At 36.8% G+C, this 18957-nt stretch overlaps 1 protein-coding gene across 1 annotated transcript in view; it reads right to left on the minus strand.

The window, feature by feature from the left end:
- NRXN3 (neurexin 3) overlaps window positions 1-18957 on the minus strand; it is a 1892810-nt gene that overhangs the window by 1040866 nt on the left and 832987 nt on the right. The window contains exon 10 of the mRNA XM_027844705.1: window positions 9823-9942. Within this exon, the coding sequence (XP_027700506.1) occupies window positions 9823-9942 (120 nt within the window). The remainder of the gene's footprint in view (window positions 1-9822; window positions 9943-18957) is intronic.

Genomic DNA, 18957 nt, shown 5'->3' on the forward strand with positions numbered 1-18957 from the left:
TCAAACATTTAAAGGGTCTTTATATGAAACAGGAAATAAACTCATACTATTTATACCCAGGGGGAAAAGGTAGGACCCATGGCAAAGAGTTATAACTAATGATAATAATAATTAATAATAATAATAGTTAGCATTTATGTAGTGATTAAGGTTTACAAAATATTTTACAAATATTACCTCATTTGATTCTCACAAGAACTCTGGGAGGTAGGTGCTACTATTACCTCCATTCTACAGATGAGGAAACTGCGGCAGATACTTGTCCAAAGTCACATTCCCAGTAAGCATCTGAGGCCAGGTTCCAACTTGGGCTTCCCTGACTCCAGGTTTGGTTCTCTATCAACCAAGCCACCTAGCTTCATGATAACATGAGGTAAAAATTTTCTAACAAACACAGCTCTATCCAAGTGGAATGGACTGTCTTCAGAGTTTATAAGCCCCAGTCACTCAAAGTCTTTATGCAGAGATTGAACGACAGCTTGTTGGGTACATTGTAGAAAGGATTAATGATTTATGTAGTGTTTGGACAATATGAACTCTGAGGTCCCCTCCAACTCTAAGCTTGGATGACGCTCTGATCTATAAGATAGTGGAAGTCTTAAAGGCTGGGGTTGGGGGAAAGGTAGTTCTATAAAGAAAAACCTTTCAGAAGATTAGCAGGTTTGAAATAGAAGGAAACACAGATCTCACACACGAGTCATGGTTAATAATATGTCAGCTTGCTAATATTTGCCATGGTTCATCCCACTGCTCTTTGGGCTGCTGTATTTGTGATTTTAAATCTTTTGAGATCATAGTGTTCTATGATTTACAACCATATAACATCATTGGGAAAATTCTGGGGTTAAAGAGATAGAGAAAATAGAAACCAAAAAACACAGAGGTAGGGAGTTCATGTGGACTGAAGTATTTAAATAGACAATAAATGAATAAATTAATTTTAAATATATTTTGTGTCTACTATGTGCTAGACACTGGACTATGTGGTAGGGATACAAATCTAAACACAAAAGTGAGCCAGTCTCTGCCTTCATGGGATTGCTCTTTAATAGCAAAACTCAGTAGTAGGAGGAAAGCCCCAATGTCCTGATGGTAAGTAGTTAACATTGAAGATTCTGTTTAAGAAATCAATGATACCTTCAGTTTGGTTACCAGTCTGAGCAGATGAAAGGTGCTTATTAGTATTATCATTATTATATGTAATTAGATATTACTATTATTATAATTAATAATAATAAGCCTATTTAGAAGGGGATAAGATTTTTCTAGAATGAGAGATAGTGATTTGCTCAAAGATTATTTGGTTTAGGAGTCCACGTACGTGGAAAATATCACTTGAAAACATCTTTGCTGTCAGTGGTGTCCAGAGAGACTGGCCCTGGGGGCCCTGACATACAAACACACAAAACACATACACACATACATACATATACACACATGCTGTGGTATTGAAGCCTTTATATTAAAGTCCATCAAACACGTCACATAGGACTGAAGGCAACTGTGTGGTTTCAAGAGTTATGCTTAGTTTGGGTACTGTCTCACATATGACTTCATAGAGGTCTACCTCTGTGTGGGGCCTCGTCCACCTAAGGCAGCGTTAATGTTTTTTGTGTGTCATGGTATGTCAGAGGCAGCTGTTGGCATAGTGGATCGTGTACTAGGTCTGAAAACCCTAGAGTCAGGAAGACCTGAGTCTGAATGAGACCTCGGTTACTAGTTGAATGACCCTAGACAAGTAACAACCTTTGTCTAAGTTTTTGCTCAAGTGTAAAATGGGGAAGATACTAACTCACAGGATTGAATGAATTAATATTTGTAAAAAATGTTAAATACAGTACCTGGCACATAGTAGGTGATATATAAATACTTATTGTCCCTTCTTTCTATCCTCATGGCTCCTTTTGGCAATCTGATGAAGCCTATGGACTCCTCAGAACAATGTTTTTAAAAGATTGCATGCACAAAATTTAAAAAAAATAGTATAACAAAAGAAATCAATTATATTGAAATAAAGATATAATTTTTAAACCATCCAAATTTACAGAATCCCTAAAATCTATCCACAGACCCTTTGGGTGTCTGTGGACGTCTGATTAAGAATCTCTGATCCAAAGTGTGCTGAATGTAAGGCCTTAAAAAATCAGATGCAGTGATTTGCCAGAGCGTTAGGAAAAGATGGAAAATTTAGAATTAGGAAAATGTAAGTAGAAGACCTTTAATATGATATAGATAATCTTTTGGATTTTAATATGGCAGTATAGAATTTGCAATTATAGGTTTTGTTCTGTGTGAACACAGGAAAATCACTTCAACTTCCTGAACCTTGGTTTCTTCATCTGAAAATGTGAATAATTCTTGTACTTCCTGTCTTGTAACATTGTTATGTTTTTTTTTTTTTGTAGACAATAAGCACTGTAATTTGGAATCTTATGATTCAAGAAAGAATGTAAAGTAGTCCAAAGTAGTGGATAGAACACTGGGTTTGGAGCCAGGAAAATCTGAGTTCACCTCACTCCTGCCACATTATAGCTGAGTAACTTAAGCAAGTCTTTTCACCTATTGGTGACACAAACTTTTCAAGAATATAAACTGTATTGGTAGAAGGAATTTCCTCACTAGGAATACCCTGCACTAATTAAATCATATGCCCACACTTCCCCCAATCTCAGAGATATACAGAAAGAAATAGATAGAGATAATATGTATATAGATATATATATATAGAGAGAGATAGATATCCTACTCTAGATATGTACGTGTCTACCTCTACATATCTATATATTGTTTTTCCCTATTTTCCTTTTTTCATAACATCCTAGCAATTCATTATATCTTTTTAAGGCCTAACATCAAAATATTTACTTTCTAAAAAAAATGTCAGGACATCTCAAATGCAGATTTAATGACAAAAAGTTTGTTTTCATAGACCCCTGAGTATTATTGAGCTGGATCAAGATGTTTAGAGAACTAGGAAGAAGGAAAAGGCAAATCTAGAACCAGACTAAGAAAGGTTTATCTATACTAGATTTGATAAGTTACAATACATGATGAATAATTGTTATGGTTCTGGGCATCCAGTGATGGGAATAGATGTAAAATTGGTGTATCATTTTCTTGAACATCTCCTCAGTCTCCAATGATCAGAGAAAAGGTAATGCTTGGATAATTCCATCAAGTTAAAGCTTAAGGATGTGAATTGTTTGTAGTAACACATAGAAACCAAGAAACATTGAAGATCTTTGTAGCTGGCTGCAATTCTGCCCAGAACATCCACGAACCTATGTGGTTATCTTTAAATTCTCACCATTCTAATGAAAGTAGCACTCTAGGAATTCAGCCTCATGTTGGATTGAAATAGACGCTTTTCCAGTTTGGGTCTAGTTTGGCAAACAGGTGATATTACCATTTAGACTAGATGACTGTATTAAGGAACTATTAAAGTATTCATGAAGCAAGCAAATAGGAGTCATCAGTCAAAGATGTCAGAAGGAAGGGAAACTCGATCCCAAATTAGTCTTAGGAATTCTCAAAGGCTCAGTATTTTTGACCTGTAAATTCAAAGACAAAAACAAGAGTCTCTGCCCTCAGGAACCTTATATTCTATTGAAGGAAACAGCATAAGTAAATACAATAAAATACAATTAAATATATAAATAAAATATATAATATTTTACCAAGGTTAGCACAAAGTAATTTGGCAGGAGGCAACCCTAGCAACTGGGGAAATCAGGGAAGTTCTTATGTAGGAGATTAGATGATCAGGATAAGGGTGTTACCGTGAAGTCATTGGGGGAAGGTGGCATGGATTTTGTGGATCAATACATCTAGAAGGTCCGTATATTTGCAAGGGAGTTCAGAATTGCTTCTTTTGCTTTCTAGGCCCCATTGACACCATGGGGTGGATAGGCAGTGTCAGTGACATTAGTGGGAATGAAAAACTAACTCCCATTAATTCCAAGTTAGAATTAGGTCACACCTCTTCCATCATCAGATCCTAAGGCACCACCAGGCAAAGGATCCATTGGGAGATGGATGTGACTAGAAGGGACTGGAGCTGATATCAAGGAAGGACAATGAAGATTTAATTGCACATCCACCCTTACCTGAAAAGTACAGAGATGTGCTTTCAGATTTATCTATTTCTTTAAATTATTCATATATTCTCACTACAGGAGCTGTGGAACAGAGGATGGCTATACTACAATTATGATACCATAGCAAAGGAAACAGCAAAGGTGGAAAGTCATTCTACAAGTATGATAACAATTTAGCCAGTCACTGAGGCAACCGTTTCCAATCCCTCTCTGGTGCCAGTTATTGAAAATAAGCCTATACAAAACAGAATCAGAGGCCTAACTGATGATACTGGTTTTTTGGCACTGGCCAGTCTTTCTTGGTTTCAGAAAAGCATCGAGGTAGAACATTTATGCTGTGAGATGGGGGCACAGATGCATTAAAAGTAGTACTTGGTTATTCTTGCTAATAAATCGATGCAATGTCCTCAGGTTTCCTTCCATATGATTCAGTAGTTGGTTCATCTATTTTCTAATCTAGATGAGTAGCAATCTCCTATTTCAGATTCATTTATTCTATCAGTCCATGAGTACTGGGAACAGGTCAGGGTAGGATCCAGCCTTCTTGGGTCCCAGCAGGAATGGGCCTGTGATGACATTTTTCTTCCATAGCTGCTGACATGGCACAGGCATGAGCAATGTCAATCTGAAATCTTTCCCTCTCTCACTATTAAGGGTAGTAATAAACAAGGAGGCAGTGCTTGACCAATATTAAGTGGGGAAAATGTTTTTTTTTCTTTTTTGGCTTCCATAAGCACTGCCAATCCTAACGCACTCTACTAAGCAATAGTTTATCCTATTGTTCTTTGCAAAATTTCTGGGAACTAACTGGAAATCCCTTGAAATCAGGAATTTTCCATTGCTAGGAGAAATTAGTAAAGAAGGTAATAAGCCATTTCTTAATAACCTGGGAAGAATACGTGTTGGTGTGGAATGGAGGGAGGAGGGTGTGAATAGAGGAGGAACGCAAATTTAAATTTCCTAACTTTATTACTCATATTAATAAATTAATTTTTAAATCCTTATTTGTGTTTAAAAAAAAGGAACTTGGACCATCTCTCATAAGCAAAATCATTCATTATTTTTAATTTCTTAGACCTTCTTAATGCTCACACTTGGATTCTTCCCTCAGTAACAAAGCAGGAGGTAAGACCTGAATAGGCTAAAGATGAAAGAGCTTCATTAACTTCAAACACCAAATTACTCTATGACTTTGGCATTGTATGATTTAGCAATGATTTTTAATTATTGGGGATAACCAAAAGCCTAATTTATAATTACCTTTATTTCAGTGTTTCTATAAAGAATAGTGAGGGAGGGACTGTGCATTACTGTGGGTGCTGGAAGTCTGCAGCTGCTTATTTAAAAGTATGTTTTTCAGTATACAGACCTTCCTACACAAAGACAAGGGCATATTTTTGGGGAAAAGCATTAGGATGAGACTGCCATCTAGTGGCTCAGTTTTTAAAAACGGCTTCACTGAACTAACGATGCAATGAGCTGATCTAGACTGTTAAAACCATTTTCTTCCTTGCAGTTTTTCAAAAATGACTTCATAATTACCTGAATGACAAATTCATGTCAGAGTATGCACTGTGAGTTTTCATTTACTTTACCCTGCCCCAACCTTCTCTCCAAAGACTATGTCTTCATCAACAAGTTCAAGGGGAAAAAAATATTCTTTACCTCTTACAGTGTTATTTTTATGTAACTAGGGACATATGCATGCAATAAGTTTACATTCAGGAGGTGGAATGGAATCTTTTAGATGGTGATTCTGAGAATGAGCATGGGGAATCAGTGAGGAGAGGCAATTGAGCCCAAGATTTGGTTTTAGTTTGAGGTAGGGGAAGGAGGAAGCAAGTACAACAAAATCAAAATAGTAAACTGAGATTGAAAGTTGGGTAGAAACAGGTGCTCCAGTGGGAATTTTGAATGGAAAAAGACTGGCTCACCTAGATACACCTAGAGCCCTCTCTGCTTGTCACTATGTTTATTCAAACCCATTGGGAAGTAGGTGTGGCTACAAGGGACTGGAGCTGATATCAGGAAGGGTCAATGAAGATTTAATTCCACCCTACCCTTGTCTGCACAGTATAGAGATTTACGTTAAGATTTATGTATTTCTTTAAACTACTCATAATTCCTGATTTTAATATAACTTTAATATACTTGAATTAACAATTTAATATAAATATATACTCATAATTCCCCATAATACTCAATATAAATTACTCATAATTCTTTTTAATATAAAATTATGTTAATGTAAATATATTACATATTTATCATAAAAATTTAAAATTATGCAGATATATAATAAATATATACTTATATTAATATAAATAACTGCTGATGTATGCATATTTATAATTACAAACAGTAGACCCACAATGGAAGGAGCCAATGAAGGGGCTTTTGGCACATGAACTGTTTAGAATTTTAACCCTAAAACACTAGATAGGGTTTTGCCACTCCCCCAGAGACTCTGAGCTATAATCATGTGAGAATTCCATGGTTTTGATTTTATTAATAACTCTTATAAGTGCCTTAAAAGCAAAAGATACCATATGACTTAGGACCAGTTATCCTAGGCTATGCAAGAGTTATAAGTAAGAAGACTTAGGTTGTGTTAGCAGGCTTGGCAGAAGCAAAATGCTTTCCTCAGAGGCAAGTAGCCTCAGGCTGGGTTAATTCCCTCACTGTTTCTTTGCTTTGGAAACTGATTTGTCCCTGGTGAGGAACATGCCTTGTAAAGGAGAGCAATACTTTTGGGTCTGGCTAAGAGACTATTTGGAGAAAATCTCAGATTACAGAAGTGGGGTTCATAAGGAACACTCCTTACTTTCTTTTTAAACCTATAAACCCTGCCAGATAGTTCCACTTGATGTTATATCATTTAGATCTTAAGTGGTCTGATTTTGCCCCCAATTACAAGCCCCAGATAGCTGAATTGGCCCAAGAACTCCCCTCCCCAATAGAATGAAAGCTCTTTGAGGGCAAAGACTGTTCCATTACTGTCTCTGTATCCCCAGGGACTTGTTGGTAAAAATCAAGATTGGACCTGTGATTTCATTGGCATTGGAATTTAAAAAAAAACTACCAATTAAATTAAGTTAAAATTAAAAACTAAATTAAATTAAAAAAAACCATTCCTACCAATTCATTCACCTCCTCTGAAATTTAGAGTCTTAGAGAATTACCTGGAGCATGGAGAGGTAAGGTGATTTGCCCACAGTTTCACAGCAGTATATGTCAGAGTTTAGTTTCCTTGCTCTGAGACTGGCACTCTATCTACCACTTCCATGCTGATTCTCTTGCTTGTTAAATTTAATTGAATGACATGCAAAATAAGGAAAATCCATCTTATGTTCAACGTCTCCTTAGTTAGTAGAGTTTTACACATACATACGTATATTTTTAAAACTGACTCCTCCAGGGTTCCAGACTCTAAAACTACAGATGTACATCTTTGCATGCACAAATCAAGATTTTCTCAATCTTATCTCTGTAAAGGACCTCAGAAAACATTAAGTTAATTAAGAAGAAGCATTTAAGTAACTATTATGTGCTGATCCCTCCGCTAGGGATGGGAGATATAAAAACAAAAATGAAAGTCTCCGTCCTAAGAGACAATGCTTGCTTTCATAGTTACATAGAAAATGCAAGATAATTTTGAGGGAAAGTCACTAGCAGCTGGAGGATCAGAAAAGGGTTCATGTAGGAGGTGGTACTTGAACTTATCCTTGAAGGAGACAAAAGATTCTAAGAGACAGAAGTGAGGAGGTAATGCTATGGGATACGGCCAGATCTAAGGTCCTGAAGATGGAGTGCCATGTATGAGAAACAGTAAAAAGGCCATTTCAATTAGGCTATAGTGTATGTGAAGGGTAGTAATCTATAATAAGGCTGAAAAGGTAGGCTGAAGAAAGACTGTGAAGGGCTTTAAATGCCAAGCCGAAGAGATAATAGTTGATTCTAGAAGTAATACAGAGTCAGCAAAGTTTATTCAGTACAGAAATAAGGAAAATCACTTTGACAGTTTTGTGAGGAACAGATTGAGAGAGAAGAGACCATATTTGTAGGTAAATTAATTAGGAAGCTAAGAGGTGAGGAGGGCATGAACTAGGGTGACAGTTATGTGAATGGAAAGAAGGGGACATTGACAAAACATGTTGTAGAGGGATTTGGCAACTGGTTGAAAATTTAGGATGAGTGAGAATGAGGAGTTCAGGATGATGTCAAAGTTGCAAAGCTGGGTGAGTGGAAAGTTGGCAGCACCTTTAAGAGAAATAAGCAAGTTGGGAACTGGGTTCATTTGGAGGAAGGAAAGGAGATAGTTCTGGTTTTGGATATGTTGAGTTTGAAATCCGCAGGAGACATCCAGTTTAACTAGTCTGTTAGTGATGCAAGACTAGAGACTAGTGATGGAAATCATCTGGTTCTGTCACCTTATTTTACATATGAGGAAACTGAGGCTCAGATAGTTTGAAGTAACTTTCCCAAAGTCACAAAATGAGTTAGTGGCAGAGCTAGGCCTCCTGAATCTTAGTTTGCTATTTTTTTTCACTCCATTACATTTCATTTCTGTTCCATGTTTTCCTGATAAGGGTCTCTTTATTTGTTTTTTTTTCCCCTTATAATCTAGAACTGCCCTCCAAAGCATATACCTATGGATCAAGATAGTGTATGATCTAGAACATAATTCAACATCACTGCTAGATCATTGCTGAGAGATAGGAATTATTATAAATATCAATTGGAAGAATGTGGGATGTCATTCAAAAAGGCTTTCTTGTCTAACTCAATAATGCCCATTCTTCAAAGCTAAGTTCAAATAACTCCTTTTAACTTTGGGCAAGTAATTTAACCTCCCAGAGCCTCAGTTTCTTTATTTAGAAAATGAGAGGAATTGGATTAGATGGCTTCCTGAGGTCCTATCAGCTCTAAATCTGTGATTCATGGAGATACAGAGGTCACTGATTTCTTGGACTGCCTTGGGGGTGCAATAAGGACATATTCACTCACTGAGAATCCTGGAAGTTGTCATCTTCACAGTCCTAGAAGAGATTGGATCTATCATGACCTTTGAGGTGGGTGGTGGACTTCCGGCAGCAAGGAACGAATTTCTGCCATGGTTATGAAGACGACAACTCCCAGGATTCCCAGTGAGTTTTCAGACCCATAGTTGGAGACTCAGTTAAATAAAACCAGTCTGAGCCTGTCCAAACACCATGTCACTTCTCTTTTATGAGCCTTTTCCAAGGACTATAGCACATATCTGTCATTCCCTCTGAACTCTAGTGATATTCACAGTCTGTACACACACATTTACCCTTATTAACAAGTCTAATATTTTTCACTGATTGTTTCATTGTGTTAATTCTATTGCCCTCACAATAATGGAAATTCTTTGAGACAAGAAAACATACATTATAGTTGTTTCACCTCCCTCATAACACATAAAGTGCTGGGTTTAAAGTAGGTTCTTATTAGATACTTTATGACTGATTGGAGTTTTGAAATAAATTCATACTATGTCCAAGGAAGTAGGCTAGTAGTTGTAGCTACAAAGTCAAAATAAAAGAGTCCTTTCTATCAAGGAGCTCATATGTCCTCATGGAGCTCCCATGCCCTCATGGAGCTCCCATGCCATTGGGCCAATCAAGGTAGGAAAAATATCTCTGAAAGACAAAAAGAAATTTAAGGGCAGAAAGAGTGAAAATTGCACAAAAATTGAACTCACCCTCAGCCACATCATCATCCACGGTAAGCTTAAGGCTTTTTCCTCTCCTCACCACCCGTACAGTGTGCCATTCATTGTCGTTGAGTTTCTGTCCAGCATAAAGTGTCTCGGGTCCTTTGCCTAAGGATAGTGGTAATTACCAAAGTTAGTACCAATTTTATAAATAAGTGGTCTTCAAAACAGAATAATCAAAGCCACACTGGTGTATAAGACCCATCAGCACTTGGGAAACTAATTTCATTCCAGAAATATGAAAGCTTATCCTGACTATGCCAATCTAGCTTTTACCTCTCAGGAAACCCGAAGTAGAAAAGAGCCAATGTCTATCTTTGCTTATGGAAGTCATCATTTTTAATCCAACAAAAGAGTATCTCAGTGGCCAGGCAGTTATAAGGAAATGGTGTTAAATGCAAACAATTAAGGAGTAAGACCTCCCTGGGAATAAGATTCAGCTTTAACTAGACTTCTCAAATTATAAAGGAGGATATACAATTCCCTCAGGGAGCAAGGAATTTATCCAAGGTAGCTATGGATCATTCCCATTCTTAAAGTATTACACACCAGCTTGGCTTTGCATGGAGGGGCTAAGGGGGAATTCATCTTTTGTACAAAAAAAAAAAGGCCAGCATAAACTTGTGTATTCTGATTTTTTTCATCAACAGAGTTCCCATAAAATTTCCCAAATAGGGACTTATTATTACCCCACTTAATGCCATATAGAAAAGTTGTTTTTTGTTTGTTTTTAACTACCCTTGTCTACAATGCTCCTGAAGGGACTGTGAGTGGCCTTAAATGCATCCTATTCTTCTCTATTTTCCAGAATGATTTCACAATCTCCAAATTTAAAACCACTTCCATTTCAACAATTAAAACTGAAGTTAAGAAACATTAGGTGCTTCCTCTTTCAAATAGTCTGTGCTGGGGACACACAGACAAAAATGATACATCCCCTGTTCTCAAGGTGTTTATGTTCTACTTGGGATATAAAACATATACTCAGATTAATAAATATAGAATAATTCTAGGGAGGGGAGAACACCAACAAATGTAGGGAATCAGGAAAGGATTCCCAAAGGAGGTGGCACCTGAGACCATCCTTCTAAAACAATAGTCATTTCACATCAAGAAAATGAAGATCACGTCAATAAACCTATAAACCAATGTATCTCCAGACAACTCTATGGCTTTCAAGTTTCAGAATTACTTATTCATTAGTACTAGGCTTGGGGTAGGGAACTGTAGTCTTTAGTAATCAAAGTTGTTAAAAAGATTTTTATTGCTAACATTTAGAGTTATTCAGATTTGAGAGTGGCAATGGAAACATTTCAGGAAAGAAGAGTATAAAGAATAAAGACCTGCTCCTTCTTCAGGGATCTTTTGGAATAAATAAACTGATTGCCACTTTAGATCTAAGGAACCAATGCAAAGAATATTATAAGCAACCAAAGATCCAGAACAATGTTAAGATTTTTTTTTGGATAGTACTTAGAAGAGTTGTACCTCAAAGAAAGGTATTGAATAAATATTTTTTAGATGGTGAAAGTAACTACTGACCTGTGGATTTTGCCATCCCTGGATATTGCTTGGAAAAGATTTTAGAAAATTCTGGGGTATAATGAGACCCTATAGGTTTCAAGCATCTGAAACTTTTCAGATGAGCACTCCTCAAAGGTCAATTCATAACTACATTGTTGAGTGTAATTCTTCGTGTTTTCCACCATCACTGATATGGGTCAAGAAATCATAGATCCTCAGAATTGTCAGGGATGTCAGAGGTCATGCTTACCATCAATTTAAAACCTGAATAAGAGTTCTGTCCCCCTCAGCACACCCAACAAGCAGTTATCCAGCATCCACTTGAATTTTTGTCTGTCTTTGTGAAAACTTTGTGTAGATTTACATGTTGTTCAACCACCTTTTCCTTAAGGTTGGAGTGTTGAATAAAAGGATGAAATGCCTCTAAAGTCAGTATGAAAAATAAAGATAATTGGACTCATAATGTTTTCATTTGCACAATTTTATTTCTGCATAGCCCCTATTTGTGAATGGAACAGCAGTTGAGAGTGATGAAAATTTTTCACTTGAAAACTAATCAAATTTTTTAAATGGAAAAAATTTAGCAAATTACACATTAAATTGGGCAACTCAGTGGGTAGAATGCCAGGCCTTAAGTTAGGTAGACTAATCTTTGTGAGTTCAAACCTGGCCTTAGACCCTTGTTAGCTGTGTGATCCTGGGCAAGTCATTCAACCCTTTTTGCCTCAGTTTCCTCATCTGGGAAAATGAGCTGGAGAAGGAAATGTCAAATCACTAAAATATTTTTGCAAAAACAAAACAAAACAAAACAAAACCAAATGGGGTCACAAAGAGTCAGACATGAGTGAAAAATGACTGAACAACAGAGCTCACATTGAGGGTCTTTAAAACAGCTTCCCCCCTCTCCTTAAAATATGAATTTTCTGAATGAAAACAAGCCCTCCAAAACCCTTACAAAATAGTCTTCTATGCTAGTTGAGATATCAAACCCCAAATCAGATCCCCTAGCAATTAGGTGAAGTTGTTTAGGAATGGAAACCGGACCTACGATTTCACTGGTAACACTGGTAACTCATTTTTACCATTGTAGGTCAGCACCTTCTCCACAACTCATTCTTAGCTGGCTATAGCAGCAGTGTCAAACTCAATGTCCATGGCCACTTGCTCCCAAGTGCAGGCCAGAAGCAGATTAAAATATAATTCAGAAATGTTTAACAAAATAAATAAAGATATAACATAGATAATATTAATATGTGGTTTTCTGAGTCATTATGTGACCTGCAGGGATCCGTTTCTATTTTAGTTTGACATTGACTGTGCTAGAAAATTGAAAAGTTATGTAACTTGCCCAAGGTCATAGAACTGGTATGGATCAGAGGTGGGAGACTTTAGACCTAAGCCTTCCTGCCTTCAAGGCCACCTCTCTACCCACTATGTCACACTGACTCTACTTAAAGCAGAGCAAATGGAACCCAAATGAAGGGTAAGTATAAAGTATATATAAAGTAGCTAATAATTCTCAGAAAACATTTAAATAATCAGTACATAATTAAACCCTTGATGTTTATTATAACTATCATTTTGTGTGTATGTGTGTGTACATTTGTTTGTGTGTATGTATTGATCTACTCAATTTAGAGATTTTACAAGTGGATGTTCCCTGCATTTGTAATTGATTTGTTCCTGCTGGTAATTCTTTTCTCATATTGAAGGTGCTGTCAGATATCACAGTTGCCTTTACAGCCACTAGATGGGCTGTCACTGGTAAACTGGGGCCAACCTCAGGTGGATATTATGCAGCAAGAGCAGATGGCCTTTGAAGATGCAAGTCAACTTTAGCCTTCATGTGTGGGCATGGGTACGTGTGTGTGGGAAAGGTACCTTCAATTCTTACACTAAATGTCTCAATAATAAAGAAGCAAAGAGAAATATGGGTAATATAAGCTGGTCCAGAAAAAAATACTGGGAAAATTTACTTGAACATTTTCTGTAATGTAACATCTTTTTTTTTGGGTGGGGAGGCAATTGTTTTTGTATATTACTTAATCTTTGTAAGTAGAGATAAAGTAAGAAATAAAATAACCAGAAGAAAAACCCTGGGACACAGTATTATGATATTGTTACATCAATGTGATATTATTCACATAGATATTCAAATAAATTTTACTGAATTTTTGGATGTTGGGCAAGTTTGTTATTTGTAATGTTACTGATGGTTTGTGAACATTTCTATCTTCATAGTAATGCATAAATGCACATTTCATTCAGATGGACGTAGGGATCAGGTTCAATGCCAAATAGCTTGTGCAAATGTCAAATATTTGTTTCAGTTTAACTAAAACACCAATTGATGTGTGTGTGGGTGTGTGTGTATGTGTAGTCCCAAAATATTAGTGCAGTTTTAAGCTGTAGTATTTAAGCTTTATTAACATGAAAATGCACTAAAACTTTTGGGAAGAGAGAGAGAAAGAGAGAGAGAGAGACAGAAATAGAGACATCGTTATAGTTATATATTGCCCTCAAATACATTTCAAGCTCTGCTTATCATTTTTTATACTGACTCAGTCTGTCCTCATATTTTAAAAAAAAAAAATATATGTTGGGACAGCTAGGTGGAGCAGTGGATAGAGCACTGGTGCTGGATTCAGGAGGACCTGAGTTCAAATCCGGCCTCAGACACATAACACTTACTAGCTGTGTGACCCTGGGCAAGTCACTTAACCCCATTGCCTAATCAAAAACAAACAAAAAAAAAAACAAAAACAACAAAAAAAGAATATATGTTTTCTGAAAAAAATATGATTTTTCATATTGCCTCCTTGGCTAGAGATCTTGAGAGAAGGTTTTATATTGTATATTATTAGCAAACTATGGAGCTATACATCTTCATAGGATCATCATGGGATCATAGATTTTGAGCTGAAAAGAATCACATGGGCTGTAGGGTCTAATCCCCTTATTTTATAGATGAGGAACTTACGATCAAAAGAGTTTAAGTGACTTTCTCAAGGTCATACAACTAATAAGTATCTAAAGTAGTCGTCTTGACTCCAAGTCTAACACCCTATCCATGATAGCCTCTTCAAACATTATCATAGGAAAAGAAGAAATTATGTTTCCTAATGATGGTTTTGCTTGTTTTTTTTTTTTTTTTAATAAACTAGGTGTCTCCAGAAGCAGTGGGTAAAGAACATTGACTCTGGCCAGAGCAAATACAAGGTCAATTAGCCCCAGTGGAAAAATTTTAAAAGACATTCTTATAAAAAAGAAAATGATGATGAATAATGTCTCGATTCCCTCCGATCTGAGATTATTCAAAATGAAAGAATAGTTAGTCACTTTTAGAATGGTGGAACTACCAAAAAGTTTAAAGAAAATTACCAGCAATTGAAGAAACAGGTCCAGGATCAAGAGAAATTGGTTTGAAATCGATAGTTCATGTGCTCCTGAGAGCCAATGAGAAGTGCTGGGTATAGTACAAGAAGCCTGAAGTTGGGGGCAGCTAGGTGGCGCAGTGGATAGAGCACCAGCGCTGAAGTCAGGAGAACCTGAGTTCAAATCCGGCCTCAGACCAAACACTTGACATGTACTAGCTGTGTGACCCTGGGCAAGTCACTTAACCCCAATTGCCTAAAAATAAAAAATGAAAAAAAAAAAGGAGCCTGAAGTTTTAGCATGAATACATCTGTAGAAACTTTTGAGGAGTCTCAAATATGATCCCAGTGAAAATATATCAGCAAAGAATTAAAAAAAAAGGCTCCTTGTATGTGATATTTGTTACCTAGGCCTCTAGAAGTTGAAAAATAATGAATAATTTTAGGTGGATACTCAAAAGATCTACATCTCAATATTCTTTACATTTATTTCTCTGTATTAATGTATAACTTTATTAATTTATTTTTGGACAGAATCTGTGATTTCATTGATAGAGAAAACAAACAATGAGGAAATACTTCCAACAAATGCAGATCGATGACTGCTCTATAACTTATGCTTTTAAGAGTTTTCTGGGATACTGTTGGGTTAAGTGAGTTGCCAGGGTTATACAGTTAATACGTGTAAGAGGCTGAGTGACTTCAATCCAGGTCTTCCTGGCCTTCTCTCTACTAAACAATGATGCCTCTCATATATGCCTACACATGTCTATGTGGATAGTTTAATGGAGGACTGGCCGAGAACATCATTCTCAGAGCATGCACATCAGGGCTTGTCTGCAGCCAAATCATTTGGGGAAGTTTGGTGAATCTGCTTATAGAAGTAGGTGATGAAGTGTAAAGGAAGGGCCCTATTCTCTAATTCAGAGCAAGAGCAGGTATTCTATGATTGTTTCCAGCTGCTGAGCTGGAACTGAATCCTACAAAAAGCAGTAAATGGCAAAAATGCAGTCTCTCTTTCTTGGTAGTGAATGAAGCTTTATTTCATGTAAGTCTCTAGGTGGAAAGAAGATGAAAAGGGAAAGCAATATGCAATTAAATGACTACTGTGTGGAGATTTCAATTATCACCCCTCCTTCTATCTGTTAAAATCTTGGTAACAAATATTGATAAAAATTTGTTTCCCCTGAAATTACCTTCATCATCCTAGCTGGATCCAAATCCAGAATTAGTTGATACATCTCAACCTTGTTTATCTGGTAGTAATTCTCTTTTTATGAGCAAATGAAGCAAAGGAGCAGAGAAAGATGACACTATCACCCCAAAGACTCTAGAATCTTCTAGCAAGAGTCATGACATAGGATGCTAGTAGAACGGACCTCCTGTAGTCCTTGGGGTACTTCTTGAACAGAACATCCTCTTCTCCTCTTGCCATAGAGCAAATGACTTCACTTTAGCAAATCCTTTTTGCCATCTTGCTTATAGTATAAAGAGCTTTTTAAAAAATTCTCCAGGGAAGGATTAGGGATTGAGAAGCACAGTCTTGTGGGGATGAATGGAAATAACTAGATTTTTCCTGATCATTACATAGTTATACTTTGGCCAGTAAAGTTTCCTTAGAGGCCAGCACTAAGAATTATATCAGGACAAGAATCCAAGACCTCTTCAAACACAAGGCTTTTTTGGTCATCTTCCATTTATTTCAAGTTTTGACAAAGAAAGATTACCTAAAAATGCAGTTTAAAATTATTTTTTCAAAACTGAGTGACAATGTTTTCATTTCCTCCCTCCCCCATGGTGATTTTCTTTTCAAGTTTTCCTTTTTAACCTTTCAAGCATTTTTCTTGGACCAGGCCACTCACATTAAGGAAGCGTATTGTCCCTTCCAGGAGCATTGTAACCAATAAAATAACAGACAACCCAAGAAATACAGACGTATGTCAATTTGTCTCCATGACCAGGCTAAACCTACTATACCAGATGGTTTTGCTCATATACAGGAAATAGAAAATCCCTTCCTTTTACCACCGACCGGATCTCTGAAGGGGAAATGAGTGATTTTTAGGAAGTTCTTTTGTGGATGCTAGTACCATGCGCCTTTCCTTAAGACTTACCTGAAGTCCCTTTCATTACTCATGTAAGAAAGGGAAGGTGATGATAATGGGCTTCTCAGGAAAAGTGTTTCTAATGAATTAAATACCAAATATGTACAATCAAGAAATTCCTCCTTGCAAGGGAAAGTTTCCCATTTTTAGTTCACCATTTTTAGAACGGTGATAGAATACAGAGTAAATACATGCAGTTACTGGCTGGGTTCTTTAGAGAACACTGTTGAGATTAAAAAAAAAAACCACTTACCTGAATATGGGTGACTATCTTAGACCACAGAGGCTCAGATGTACCAAGAAATGTTTCACTTATATCAGGGGTTCTTAACCTTTTTCATGTCGTTGATTCAGGACCTCTTTTCAGAATGTTTTGTTGCTTACATTCATAATAAGCTGTTAGTAAAATTGAAAAGATATTTTCTCCCCATCCAAGTTCTCAGACCGCCTCAAATCTATCCACAGATCCATTGGAGGTCCTAGGACCCAAGGTTAAGAACCCCTTATCTACATCAATATGCTCTTTTTTCCCCCTCACTATTCCCAGTTAGGAAGTAAAGATAGGCAATAAATAAGAGAAAGAAAGGTTATGGAATTAAAGAAGAATTGGGATGATAGAAGTTGTTGGAGACACCAAATTTTCTATTTAAAATCATATTCAGTCATGCTTTTCCACACCTGGCAGTCTTATTAGCAAAGCAAAGACTCTTGTTTTTCTAAAACAACCACTTTCACTGGAATATTAATAAAGAACTTGCTAATTTTCCTACTAGTTTCAATAAAACCTCTAAAAATGCATAACCTAATTCCAAGCCGGGTTCTGAACTTCAGAGAAGAAGGGCCCGATTCACAGCAATGTGTTTGAGACAAAAATAACTCTTAAAGTGACACTGTAACTAAGAAACGGCTCTGTTATACTTCAGGGAGGCATATTACCCAGCTATTCCACATGGTTAAGGTGGCTAAGGATACACCACCTGGATGACGAACAATAGAACTGCAGACAACCCAAGTGGAGAAGGCAAAAAGCAGTGTGTTTTATCACTAAAAGCACCACAGACAATAACTCCTTCTAAGTAACCAAATAAACTAATGAGTGTAGTGAGCTACAAGTTATGCCTATACCTTCTTGTTTTTCATATTTCTTTCTTTTTCTTTCACAGTCCTTATGGATACCCTCACAACCCACTGAGAGCATTCCACTGATGCTATTATTGTTACTAGTCAACTAGCATTTATTAAATACTTTCTAAGTACCAGGCACTGTGGCAAGGATTAAGGATACAAAGAAAGGAAACAAAAACCAGGCCCTTCCAGTCTAACGGAGGAGATAATATGTGAATAACTATGTACAAACAAGATTTATGCATGATAAATATGGGGTAATCTCAGAGAAAAGACACTAGGATTAAGGAGGCCTAGGAAAGGCTTCTTGCAGAAGGTGGAATTTTAGCTAAAATTTGAAAGAAGGTAGGGAATCTAGGAGGTAGAAAGTCAAGGCATGAGGGTTGGTCAGTGAAAACATTAGGGGTCAGGAGATGGTGTGTTGTGTGAGAAGAATAGCAAGGCACTCTGGGTTATTGGATCCCAGAGTACATGGAGGGGATTAAGGTGTAACGGTTACAGGAATGGAAAGGTCAAAAAAGGGGCCAGATTATGAAGTGCTTTGAAAGCCAAACAAAATTTTATTGGAAACATCATGGACAGATAACGTGAGATGCTTTAATTTCACTCCTCTCTACCTTAAATACATACATACAAACTTATATAGGGAGTCACTAGAGTTTATTAACCAGGTGATCTATTTTTTATAAGCTTGGGTATTTTCTTTTTGCCAATTCTTATATAGAACTACAAAACTATTGCCATGGCTGCTAGTTTTGGCTACTCTCCAGAACTGAAAAGAGATTCAAAGCTCACTGCAGGCTTCCTTTATGAAGCATAGAGTTAATTAGTACCTTGGATCCACCACTATTCTCTAATGATAAATACAGTGGGGTTTGTTATTGTTTGTTTTTTCTGTCCTTTCTCTCTTTGTCTTCCTTCCTTCCTTCCTACCTTTCTTCCTTCCAACCTTCCTTCCTTCCTTCCTTCCTTCCTTCCTTCCTTCCTTCCTTCCT

This window comes from Vombatus ursinus, unplaced genomic scaffold (assembly GCF_900497805.2).
Source record: "Vombatus ursinus unplaced genomic scaffold, bare-nosed wombat genome assembly UNPS02014945.1, whole genome shotgun sequence".
Lineage (NCBI taxonomy): Eukaryota > Metazoa > Chordata > Mammalia > Diprotodontia > Vombatidae > Vombatus > Vombatus ursinus.